Here is a 13,210-nt window from a genome sequence, read left to right as displayed (position 1 = left end):
CTTAAATGAAATTAAGGCCTATTTTGCCATAAATATTATTATGGGTATCAGAAAGTTACCCAGAATAACAAATTCTATCGTAAAATTTTGTTGTATACCCAATTGAATATTAGCTAATAACCCATTTTCTATAGCGATGTTTGAACAAAATTTTAATAATTTTATATATTGTTGAATTTACCTGTATCTACCTGCAATTAGAGTCACTTTGTGACAAAAATTATAGTATAGAATTGGTTGAGAACATTTCATTAAATTATCTTCCAAAAATCACATTAATATATTGATAAATAAAAAAGTTGTTGTTGTTTAATGAAACCAGACTAAATTTATGATTACGTTAGAAAATAATTGAAACACATAAGGGGTGTATTTTGGTCAGAAATATAGTAACGAAAGGGTTAAGAAAAACCAAAAAATATTTTATTCTTTATAAATGTTGTGTTCAAAATAACATTTTCTTTTAAGAATGTGTATATAACAAAGTATGTGTATATAACTACGTGACTTATATCTTTATATATAAAACTGAAGTTGTGTGTCTGTCTCCTACGATTTAGATTCGTAACTACTCCCACATTTTGCGGTGCAGTTTCACCAAAAGCAGGTATATTAAAGTCGTGAGTCATATCGAGCTCTTCTGGGTATTAGCGCGCGTCTACGATGAGCCTACGATTAAAAAAAAATTTGCCATCATATTTTTCCATTTTAATGTATTTTTTCGCTATTATATAAGGGAAGTAACTCTCTAAAAATATATACGATGTGTTAACGATTTAAAAAAAAAATTTACCTTAATTTTTTTCCCATTTTTAATGCATTTTTTTGCTATTTTTTGGCTATAACTCTCTAAAAATGCTTATATAGTTATTTCCCTTACAAACCCGAGCAACGCCGGGCGATACTGCTAGTATATATATAAATGGCAAAATGTCTGTCTGTGTGTGTGTCCTTTATACAAATCCACAATTTTTCAGTTAGAGGGCTTGCACTTTCTATCATCATTCAAAACCGTCCAAGGGTAGTCGTGCACATCTTTACATCTTTACCCAGTCACCCCACAAAGCCATTAAAAAATCAATAGAAGTGACTTTTTTGTGAATTTTTTATCCAAAACCCAATCAAAATGCCTGAAACTTGATACGCCAATTGAATGCCAGCCAGCTTTATGTGATTGGTCGGAGATTTGGACAGCACTTGCGTGTATGTGTGCACGCACGCAGCTGTATGCACTTGCACTATGACCCGGCGTTGCCAGGTCATAGTGCTAGTGTATATATAAAACAAAACAGGAAAGTGGAAATGTTTTTGGTATTAGTTACTCTGCATTACACATGTTTCATTTCCCAATAGGAATTACAAAGATTTACATTTACATGTCTTTCAAACAAAGTAAAACTCTCTAATTCCTATCAGCAAATGAAACATGTTTAATGGAGAATGAATAATACCAAACCATTTCCATTTTCCTGTTTTGTTATACAAGAACTCTGCAAATATTTCCATAATTCTCAATTTCAAAATGTATTTCGATTAACATTCAACAGTAATTACAGATAGATTTTGATTGCAATAATGGAATAAGCAGATGTGCTTCAAAACTACTTACATAATATATACATAGATACATATATATCTGTGTGTGTGTGTGTGTATATATATATATATATATATATATATATATAATTTATAAGTAAGGGCAAAAGAAAAAATTTCTAATGCCAAAATAAGCCGAAAATAGACACAAAGTCAATAGCCATGTAATTTATCACTACAAGCACATGTTTTGAAGAAAGCCGACAGAAATTTCTAAAAAATCCCGTTACTACCATATCGGACCCAATTTCAGAGTTAGTTCATAAGAACCTTCCCTTCATCAGTGATAAATGCGGCAAAGAAATAAGTGAAATACTTACTTATATATATATAATAAATTCAGGGTGAATACTTGATAAATGTAAGCACCTGTATATGCCAACTTGTAGCATAGGTGATAAGATATATGTATGAAATGAAATAAATGAAAAACAGGACGCAAAGGATATGTGATACAAGTCTTTGGTGTAGCAATTGCACGCGACTGAAGAAGGCTTTTGAACTATCTGTTATATCGATTATGCATTGATGTAAGAATAAGTTGTTCTATAAAGCCTGAAACATATGTACCGCAACATCCTTTGCCTCTTGTTTTTCATTTATTTCATTTGATACGCTAAATGATGATGATGATGATGATATAGATACATACATACCCACAGAACTAAATATTGGATTTATTTAGTGAGTTTATATCATGAGGCCTATTCAACAAAGGGAGATATAAAATATGAAAACTGGAGGGAAATAAACCACAAGTGAGAGAGAGAGAGGGGAAAGGAGAGGGAGAGAGAGAGAGAAATGGTGTCTTCTTACTGCTCCAACAAGTTGACAGAGTTTGATCTTAATTTGGATGGCATGTACACTGGAATCCAAATGCCGGACATATCTGGAAATAAAACAGAAGGAAAGAAAATGAAGTTTCATCCATGACACTCATGTAATTTGTATTTAATGGGAGAATTAACAGACAACACAGCTCACAAATTTGACTGTGGCCATGCTGGAGCACCACCTTTAGTTGAACACACTAACCCCACGACTTATTCTCTATAACCCCAGTACTTATCCTATCGGTCTCTTTTCACAAAAAGTACAAAAATGAATAAACAATATATAATAAGGAAAAATATATGTGTGTGTGTGTGTGTGTGCATATGTATGTGTATGTATATCTTTATATATAAAAGTGAGGTTGTGTGCTGTCTGTCTCCTACGATTTAGATTCCTAACTACTCCCACATTTTGCGGTGCAGTTTAACCAAAACTGGGTATCTTATAGTCGTGATTCATATCGAGCGCTTCTGGCTATTAGCGCACGTCTACGATTTAAAAAATAATTTACCATCAATTTTTCCCATTTTTAATGCATGTTTGGCATATATAAGGGAAGTAACTCTCTAAAAATGTATTATTAAATCTCAGAACCTAAAAAGCTACAGTAACACCCCCCCCCTTTGTGGTTAGCTATATTGAGATGGCTATTATACTTTACATCTCTAAAAATGCTTATATAGTTATTTCCCTTACAAACCCGAGCAATGCCGGGCAATACTGCTAGTATATATATACACACACACACATACACTACTTTACACCATACGCACATGTGAAGACGTTTTCTCTGCAACCACTTGGTTCTAGGTTCAATTCTACTGCTCAGTACACTGTGCAAGTGTTTTCCCAAAATACTTTGGGTTAACCAATTTCTACTGAGGAGAACTTCATACACAGACACCTGCCTTGTGTTCCAGCACGGGCTTTGGTAATGGTTTCTTCCTGACCCCAACTACCCAACAGCACCGGTGAGTCACCAAGAAACTCACAGGACCCTTCAACTGATGAGGCGGTGGGGGAGGCAGCTTTCTGTCAGGAGATGAGAGGTTAATTATGATAGAGGGACAGGAACAGAGGCCTTACTGTAGAGAAGATACACGGCTTCTCTAGCTGGAAAGCACGTCTGTGGATGCTGCATCATCATCATTTAATGTCCATGTTTCCATATTTCCAATGTGTCTGGCAGAATTTGTTGAGGTAGATTTTCTGCAGCTGGATGCCTTTACTGTCATCCACCCTCACTTGTTTCCAACCAAGGTAATAATTTGCCAAAGCATGTTTATTATGCAAGACTGGCAAAGAATTGAATTCTTTTTCCATGGCACCAGCACTAGTGAGGTTGCCATGCAGCTTCAAATGCTAAGGACCTCTTCGAATGCATGCAGCTTCAGGGGGGAGAGAGAGAGACAGAGAGAGAGACGGAGAGAGATAGAGATAGAGACAGACAGAGACAGAGAGACAGACAGAGAGAGACAGACAGACAGAGAGAGAGAGAGAGAGAGAGAGAGAGAAAGAGAGAGAGAGAGAAAGAGAGAGAGAGAGTGGTGGCTTTATGTTAGGAGACTAGTAGAAAAGGCAGAGAGAAAAGCCATGAGATGTCTTTGTGGGGCAACTGTGGTCAAGGGACATTCAAGAGGCTAACCCTAATCCAAGTATATACAACAACGACAAGTGCAAACGCTGGGTGGGGGGGGCTGCAGTGTCTCACCTGACAATGGATAACATCATAGATTCAATACTGGTCACACCAAGGTACTCGCACGGCTGGTCGGACTTCATTTCCAGGATGTTCTTCATGATGAAAATTATATTTTCAATGAACTGAGTATTCAGATCTGTGACTTCAACCTGAAACACAAATATTATTATTATTATTATTATTATTATTATTACTATTATTATTATTATTATCATTATTGTTGAGTTTTTCTTCTTCCTTCAATTTTGTTTCCATTTCTTACCGAGTGTCTTCCTGACACCTAGGGCAAAGAAACTCACAGTATACATTGAAGGACCATTGAAATAAACACTTCAGATTACTCATTTAAAAATCGAATAAAGTTACATAATAAAAGAATCACGTTCAACTCATTCTCACAGCGACAATGCACTTCTCAATACATGTGACATGTAACAATTTAAAACAACCTTTTGCCCTTACTGCATGGATGGAAAGCCAGGGGTCATTCTCACTTCCTTTTATGATCATTCCAAGTGCTCTTACAGTCAATGGTATTATAACCGTCAAAGGCGGCGAGCTGGCAGAAACGTTAGCACGACGGGCGAAATGCTTAGCGGTATTTCGTCCGCCGTTACGTTCAGAGTTCAAATTCCGCCGAGGTCGACTTTGCCTTTCATCCTTTCAGGGTTGATAAATTAAGTACCAGTTACGCACTGGGGTCGATGTAATCGACTTAATACCTATGTCTGTTCTTGTTTGTCGCCTCTGTGTTTAGCCCCTTGTGGGTAGTAAAGAAAGATGTATTTTTTTACATTTAGAAAGGCCGGATGTAACTGGTCTGAACTGGATATGGCTGGTTTAAAAGCTGAACAAGTTAAGTGCATCTGCCAATGCAAAATATCAAGGGACTTGAATATTCTGGGTGAAAAAATAATGTGAATAGAAGCAAAGAGGAGACAGTGTCAGAAATAAAGACAACAAGACTAACAGCAAGGTGGATTCACTTCATTTCATTCTGCCAAAGGTATAGGCATACCTGTGTTTTATTCTCCTATGCCTGGGGCAGATGAGTATGCTTAGTGCCAAAGTTAATCAAATGTTAACAGAAGGGAGTTCAAGCGATTAACAGCAAATTCCATAAAATTATTTTTCTTCAAAAATTATGTTTCACTTTCATGGAATGCTTCAGAAAAACTTTGGAAAAAGGAACAATTTTGAACAAGAATTATGCCTTTTATGGATCTTTCTAAATTTCACCCAATTTTATGGCAATATTTGAGCTTCCAAGAAGTGAAAAAACTGGCAGAATCATTAGAGTGCCGGGCAAAATGCTTAGAAGCATTTCATCATCCATCTTTATGTTCTGAGTTCAGATTCTGCTGGGGTTGACTTTGCCTTTCATCCTTTCAGGGTTGATAAATTAAGTACCAGTGAAACAATGGGGTCAATGTAACTGACTCATCTTCACCCCCAAAATGGCTGCCCTTGTGACAAAATTTAAAGCTATTATTATTATATAGGTATTGAGCTGGCAGAATCGTTAGAATGCTGAGCAAAATGCTAAGTGGCATTTCATCTACCTTTATGTTCTGAGTTCAAATTCCACCAGGATTGACTTTGCCTTTCACACTTTTGGTGTCAATAAAATAGGTACCAGTTGCACACTGGGGTTGATGTAATTGTGCCAAAATTTGCAACCAATCTTTGAACTTACGACTCTCACTTTTGTCAATTGAAACGGGGTCTGAAGATATAAAGATCCAAATCCTTTTGTGAGGAACTGCAATTAAGATGCGTTGTTGTTGTTAGTGATGTTTCTTGAGGTATTTTTCCGTTTCGATGTATTTTTTTCTTAAATTCGGGTTTTAATAGTGAGGAACTTAGAACTTATTGCAGAAAACATCCAATGAAATAACAAGTAATCTTTAACAGAGGTAACTGGAAACTGATGACCCCAAGTCAAACCCAGAAATTAAGGTCAGTGAAACTAAGGGCTAAAGGGTGCAGAATAGCACCAGCAACAGGAAGAGGACTAAATCACTCTCTCTCTCTCTCTTTTACTTGTTTCAGTCATTTGACTGTGGCCATGCTGGAGCACCGCCTTTAGTCGAGCAAATCGACCCCGGGACTTACTCTTTGTAAGCCTAGTACTTATTCTATCGGTCCCTTTTGCCCGAACCGCTAAGTTACGGGGACATAAACACACCAGCATCGGTTGTCAAGCAATGTTGGGGGGGACAAACACAGACACACAAATATATACACACACACACACACACATATATATATATACATACATACATACATATATACGACGGGCTTCTTTCAGTTTCCGTCTACCAAATCCACTCACAAGGCTTTGGACGGCCCGAGGCTATAGTAGAAGACACTTGCCCAAGGTGCCACGCTGTGGGACTTGAACTCTGAACCATGTGGTTGGTAAGCAAGTTACTTACCACACAGCCACTCCTTGCCAAAGTGGAAACGGAATGGTTAAAACGATCAGACAAATTCATTTTCCATTTTTAAACAATACAAAAATAATAATAATAAATTTTAATTCATTGAAAAAATTAGCAACAAAAACAATTTAAAATATTAAAAAAACAAATTGTAATACATTGAAAAATAGTAACAGAAATAATAGAAAATATTAAAAAAATTTAATTTGAAAAATTATTGCAATCTTTTCTTTTGAAGACATTAAATGAAATCACCACCATCATCATCATCATCATCATCATTGTTTAATGTCCATTTTTCCCTGCTGGCATGGGTTGGACAGTTTGAGAAGAACAGACAAGCCAGAGGTCTCTCTCAGGTTCTATATCTATTCTGGAAGGGTTTTTACTGTTGGATGCCCTTCTTAATGAAACCAACAACAATGGGGAATGAGATAAAAATAAACTGGCTGCCCTGAAGGACCAACACGAAGGAGTTGAGGCATAACTGCAGGTCATCATCATCGAACGAGCCTAGGACATTTACTCCCTTATGGACAATAACACCCTGCCAAGGACAACCACCCCTGAGGACAACAGATGATGATTTAAAATGCGTCGGCTGCGGGGTCATTCCGAAAAGCTCTATCTGCGATGATTTCATCTCAATCGAAGGAGAGGGGCTTTCTCTGTCCGGGTTGCGGATCCGTGGAATAAGCTGCCAGACGAGATAGTGAAGATGCCGACGACCGCTCAGTTCAAAGTCTCTCTTGACCACAAGTGGCCTGAACTCTTTACATGAACACCCTCCCTGTACATAACTCCATGTCCCCCTACATGGCCTTGCTTTTTGCTTTTTGAGCCAAAAAATTAACTAACTAACTAACTAATATATATATATATGGGGGGGGGGGATAATTGTCCTAGGGAGAAGTTGTTGTCGAGGGGAACTGCCCTAAGGGGGTAACTGTCCCGAGACACATTTAACATCTATTTTCCCTGTTGGGTTGAAGGGGGGGGGCTGCACCCAAGCCCCCAGCTGTCTGTGGTTCCACACTCCTCAAAACCCTGGAACTCTTCAGCAAGGGTCCACTACAAACACCAAATAATTTTCTTTTATATATCATGATTACCTCCCCCACAGCAAAACCCCTGTTTCTGTCTCTCTGTCACACAAAATCCCCTCCTCCAATGCTCCCCACCCCTTCTCCTCCTATCAAAGCATCTCTGTTTTGCAAGTTACTTGGTGATGCTGCCGGTGCTGGGGTCATCTAAAAAGCACCCAGTCCACAATGTGAAATGGTTGGCATTTGGAAGGGCGTCCAGCTGTAAAAACCATGCCAAAGCTAACCTTACCTGGGCTGGTGTCATGTAAAAAAGCACCCAGTCCACTCTACAGGGTGGTTGGTGTTAGGAAGGGCATCCAGCTGTAAAAACCCTGCCAAAACAAACACAGAAGTCTGGTGTAGGCTTCTGCCTGGCCAGCTCCTGTCAAACTGTCCAACCCATGCCAGCAGAGAAAACAGACATTAAAAGATTATGATGATGATAATGATGTGTGTGTGTGATAATTCTTTTAGTATTAATATTTATCACCTAAAATTGACATTCTGTCAAAAGATTTCTCCAAAATTCCATTTTTTTTCAATTCCTTTAATCCCCTTCCCAACTAACCTATTACTTGAGGGTTTTTTTCCCCCCTGTTTTTGTATTGTTTCATGCTTGCCAGACATTTTATCTTGACTGGAATGTCACAGGTAAGAATCACAAGATGGATTCTTCAAGCCAAGCCAAGGGTCAGAAGACATAAAGGTAGGGCAAGAGTGAGAGAGATAGATAATATCCAGGGTTTCAGGAAGCCTCTCCAGGCTGAGCCACCACTTCTGTGGATTGAGAGGTCACAGCTCTTGTATGGCAGACATATGATTAGAATGTCGCAGGGAAGAATCACAAAATGAATTCTTCAAGCTGAGCCAACTGGCAAGAGGCCCAGGGATAGACCAAGAAAAATGCTGATTGAATCATATATATTTCTTTACTACCCACAAGGGGCTAAACACAGAGAGGACAAACAAGGACAGACAAATGGATTAAGTTGATTATATTGACCCCAGTGCGTAACTGGTACTTATTTAATTGACCCCGAAAGGATGAAAGGCAAAGTCGACCTTGGCAGAATTTGAACTCAGAACGTAACGGCAGACGGAATACAGCTTACGCATTTTGCCCGGCGTGCTAATGATTCTGCCAGCTCGCCGTCATATCTATAGTTTCAGGGGGTCTCTGCAAGTTGAGCCCCTACTTCTCTGCATAGAAAGATCACAGCTCTTGTGCTATCGACATGTGATTCCAATGTCATTGGAAAGAATTGCAAGATCAATTCTTCAAGCTGAGCCAGAACAAGATTGTTGGTTAATCTCCATAGTCTCAGAGAGTCCCCAACCCACCACCACCACCACCGGCGGCGAGTCAAGGTGTTATTTCTCTACACTGAGCAGTCCCAGGTATGGTATTATAGACACGAGATTAGAATGCTACAAGAAACAACCACGAGACAGATTCTTCAAAGGAGCAAACTGGCAGAAGACTTAGAGGTAGGTCAAGAGTGAGACGGATGGATAATATCCGGAGTCGCAGAGAGTCTCTTCAGGCCGAGCTTCTTTGCATTGGGAGGCCACAGCTGCCATGCTACAGATTAGACTGTGATTAGAATGCCATAGAAAGGAATCGCAAAACGGATTCTTCAAGCCAACCAGCAAGAGACCCCGGAGTAGACAAAGAAGGCGATAAAAACGGTAAAGATTACCTTTTCGAGTCAAACCGACTCATAAGGACCGGTTTCCCGGTTCCCATGTCACACAAATTCCTCTCCTGGATAGGACGCTAGTCCCTCGCAGGATTACTAATTTTTGTCAGCTGAGTGGACTGGAGCAACGTAAAATGAAGTGTTTTACTTAAGAACACAACTCATCGCCTAGTCCAGGAATCGAAACCACAATCTTACGACCATGAGTCCAACATCTTAACCACTAAGCCACGCGCCTCCACTAAGAAGGTAGTTGGATGACATCCAGAGTCTCTGTTGGTCCTGCTTGGAATCCAGCCAGGAAGCGTGATGACAGTTGTCTCTGATAGGACCTTACGGAGGAAGAGCCTGAGAACTCCACCTGCAAGACCCTCCTGGGAATGGGGTGCAAAATTTTATGTTTTCTTTTCATAGCCCAGGGATGGACAAGGCATAGGCATGGCTGCAAGGCACAGGCGAGATCGCATGGTTAAGAAGCTTGCTTCCCAGCCACAGAGGCTTTGGGTTCAGTCCCACTGTGCAACACGTCACATCGGGGCCAACCAAAGCGTTGTGAGTGGATCTGATGGCATCATCATCATCATTGTTCGACCGTGGTCGAGACAATGGAATTTACCATGCTACACCAGACTTCACGGTCCATCATGGCATTATGGAGGTCCCGTTGCTGGATTCCTGTATCCCTGGAGATTGCATCAGGGTAGGAGAGTGTGCGCCCTCTGGTATTGCAAGTAGATGGCTTCCAGAGGAGAAGAGTAGAAATTACCTCGTTTTCAGCTCTACAACAATGTCCAGCAAACTGGACTCTCCTACCTTTCACAAGAGATGCCACAGGTGGTAGTTTCCCATATATTTGTATTTTGGTTGGATGACGCTTCCACGAGAGATTTTGAGCTCTCATAAGGAGGCGAGTGTAGGTTCCATCCAACTGCTAGAAACTGAAATGGATTTTCGGGAAATATTTTTCTAGAATAGTAATTTTGTATGTTTAACAAACTGGAATCATAAAAATGATGAAGAATAAATAAATAAATAAATAATATAAGAACAAAGAAACAAAGTGATTTGATTTCATTTTGATAGTTATTACGAAATCCAACATTTTAAAACGAAATAACATTTGAGGCAAAAAAGCAAAAAATGGAAATTTGAACATAGATGTCACATATGTCCAAAGATAAATGAAAAGAAAAAAAACTGTTTTTAGATATTTTGAGGTTTTACTCAAAAACTTTAATTGTTGAATTAAAACTAAATTCAAACTGGGAAAAATTATGGATGATATGAAGATCTTACCTTGCTTTAGTAAATATATGAGCAGCCTAGCAAAAGACTCCAATGTCAAACTAAATAAATGAAGTTTCGGAGTGTATGTATATATATGTGTATGTATATATATATATATATATATATATAATATATATATATATATATACATATATATATACATATATATATACATATATATATACATATAAATACATACATATATATGTATGTATGTACGTACACACACACACACACACACACACATATGTGTGTGTGTGTATATATATACATACATATATATATATATATATATATATATATATATATATATACATATATATTATGTGTAGAAAAATACAAACTGGGACAAGAACGTAAAACATTTAGAAGACGATACAAAAAACACGGACGGGACATTCGAAGCCTTCAATCTTCAGTCAAGAACCGGATCATCCTAGCAATTTCGGCTGATTAATCTTGAGATCGCTACGATCCGGCCAGCCCCAAGGAAAAACTAAGCTACGAGCATTAGATTTCTTGGAAGGATCGAATGTATACGAAACAGGGACAGAAAAACGGAAGATGCCACACGAATATAAAATTCAAAAAACAATAATGGTAAAAACAGGACAAAAACAGCGGATGTCTTATGACTAATAAACAGTACAAGTTTAGCTGGCGTATTTGGAAAAAATGCCTTTTCGGCAGACGAAGACAACGATGTTCTCACTGCAGTGGTCGGAGGCCAAAAGGCTGATTTGACCAGCGGAAGAGAGAGAAAAGAAAGGGGGCAAAGGAAACAAAGAGAGTGAAAAAAAGAGGGACGAAGGCAACAAATGTATATGTGTGTGTGTGTTTAATCACAAGGCCAAAGAAAACCTCCCCCCAAAAAATACAAAAACAAGGGCCTGATCATGGTTTGGCTCATGTGCAGACAAAAGAACTCCAGCCCCCAACAGAACATAAATTCTGTTTGCAAAACGTTTTATCTATATATATCTACACTTTTTGTCTGCTGGAAATAAAGTCAGTCAATTGCTGTGCCTAGGATGGCTACTGAGCCCGAAAAATGGGTCCACAACTATCCTCTTATCTCTGAGTTCAAATTCCACTGAGGTCGATTTTGCCTTTCATCCTTTCAAGGTTAACAAATTAAGTACCAGTGAGGGGATTGACGTAATCGACCAGTCCCCTCCCCACAAATGTGAGGCCCTGTGCCTACCGTGGAAAGGATTATGAAGGAGGTGAGCTGGCAAGGATTGCTTATTGGCATTTCATCCATGTCAAAATTCTGAGATTAAATCTCATGGGGGTTGACTCTGCTTTTTGTGCTTTCAGAGTACCAGTTGTGCACTGGGGACAAAGTAATCAACAATCCCCTACCCCTAAAACATTTCAGGTCGTCTCTATAGTAGAAAGGATTATTATTATGTGGCTGTAGCGAAAGCGGTGGTATGGTGGACCCGTTTGAAAGGGCTAAGGTCAGACACTTTCCTCTTTGGCCAAGGCCTCATCAACTTTTTCAAGTTTCACTTGAAAAGGAAGATGAGAGTAGAGAGGGAAGTGATGGCTGGTAGCAAGTTTATTGAAAGGTGGGTGAATGTCGCAAGAATGGCCAGTATAAATGGACCAATTCTAAGGATACAAATGCAGTATAAAAAAGTATTATAAAAGAAGGGGCTCTATACCCCATTTTTGTCCAGGCTCCCGTGGCTTTTATGAGTTTTTCCACGAGTAACCTTTCGAAGCGCCTCCCCCTATTGGGAATTTCAATTGTTATATTTTCGTTGTAATCTCTGGAATTTTTACACGGTTTTTTGCAAACGGACAAAACCCTTTGTAACTTTCGTCCTGTGTTTTGTCCCTTTATGTTTTAATTAATTTTTGTCAGCCCTTGTGGCCAATAAACGAATTAATTATTATTATTAAGGCAGAACTGAGCTGTCAGACAAAAGGCTTTACAGCATTTCTTTTGTCTTTGCAATCTGAGTTCAAATCCCACTGAGACTAATTTGTCTTTTTATCTTTTTGGGGTTGATAAAGTTCTAATCAAGTGTTGGAGTTGAGGTCATTCATTGACCACCACCCACTCAAATATTGATAGCCTTGTGCATTATTCATCGTCATCGTCATTTAACGTCCACTTTCCATGCTGGCATGGGTTGGATGGTTTGACTGAGCACTGGCAAGCCAGGAGGCTGCACCAGGCCCCAATCAGATCCGGCAAGCCAGGAGGCTGCACCAGGCCCCAATCAGATCCGGCAAACCAGGAGGCTGCACCAGGCCCCAATCAGATCTGGCAAGGTTTCTACAACTAGATGCCCTTCCTAACGCCAACCACTCTGTGAGTGTAGTGGGTGCTTTTTATGTGCCACCAGCATGGGAGCCAGTCAGGTGGCACTGGCATCAACCATGCTTGTAAGGTGCTTTTTACGTGCCACTGGCACAGGTGCTAGTCAGGTGGCACTGATATCGACCACACTCATACGGTGCTTTTCACATGCCACTGGCACAGGTGCCAATCAGGTGGCACTGATATCGACCACACTCATACGGTGCTTTTTACGTGCTACTGGCACA

The 13,210-nt window shown here is 39.3% G+C and overlaps 1 protein-coding gene across 2 annotated transcripts in view; it reads right to left on the bottom strand.

Moving 5' to 3' along the window:
- The window catches only part of LOC115225990 (neurofibromin), a 105,951-nt gene that overhangs the window by 67,069 nt on the left and 25,672 nt on the right, over positions 1 to 13,210 (bottom strand). The window contains exons 15-16 of one of the 2 annotated variants that reach the window (XM_029796963.2): positions 4,142 to 4,281; positions 2,413 to 2,485 (exon numbers count right to left, since the gene is read on the bottom strand). In XM_029796963.2, the coding sequence (XP_029652823.2) occupies positions 2,413 to 2,485; positions 4,142 to 4,281 (213 nt within the window). The remainder of the gene's footprint in view (positions 1 to 2,412; positions 2,486 to 4,141; positions 4,282 to 13,210) is intronic. The other variant, XM_036514988.1, reaches the window with a different exon arrangement.

Source organism: Octopus sinensis, linkage group LG29, assembly GCF_006345805.1.
Source record: "Octopus sinensis linkage group LG29, ASM634580v1, whole genome shotgun sequence".
In the NCBI taxonomy this organism is placed as follows: Eukaryota; Metazoa; Mollusca; class Cephalopoda; order Octopoda; family Octopodidae; genus Octopus; species Octopus sinensis.
Note: the sequence above shows the minus strand (reverse complement) of the source record. Positions and strands in the feature narration are given on the sequence as shown.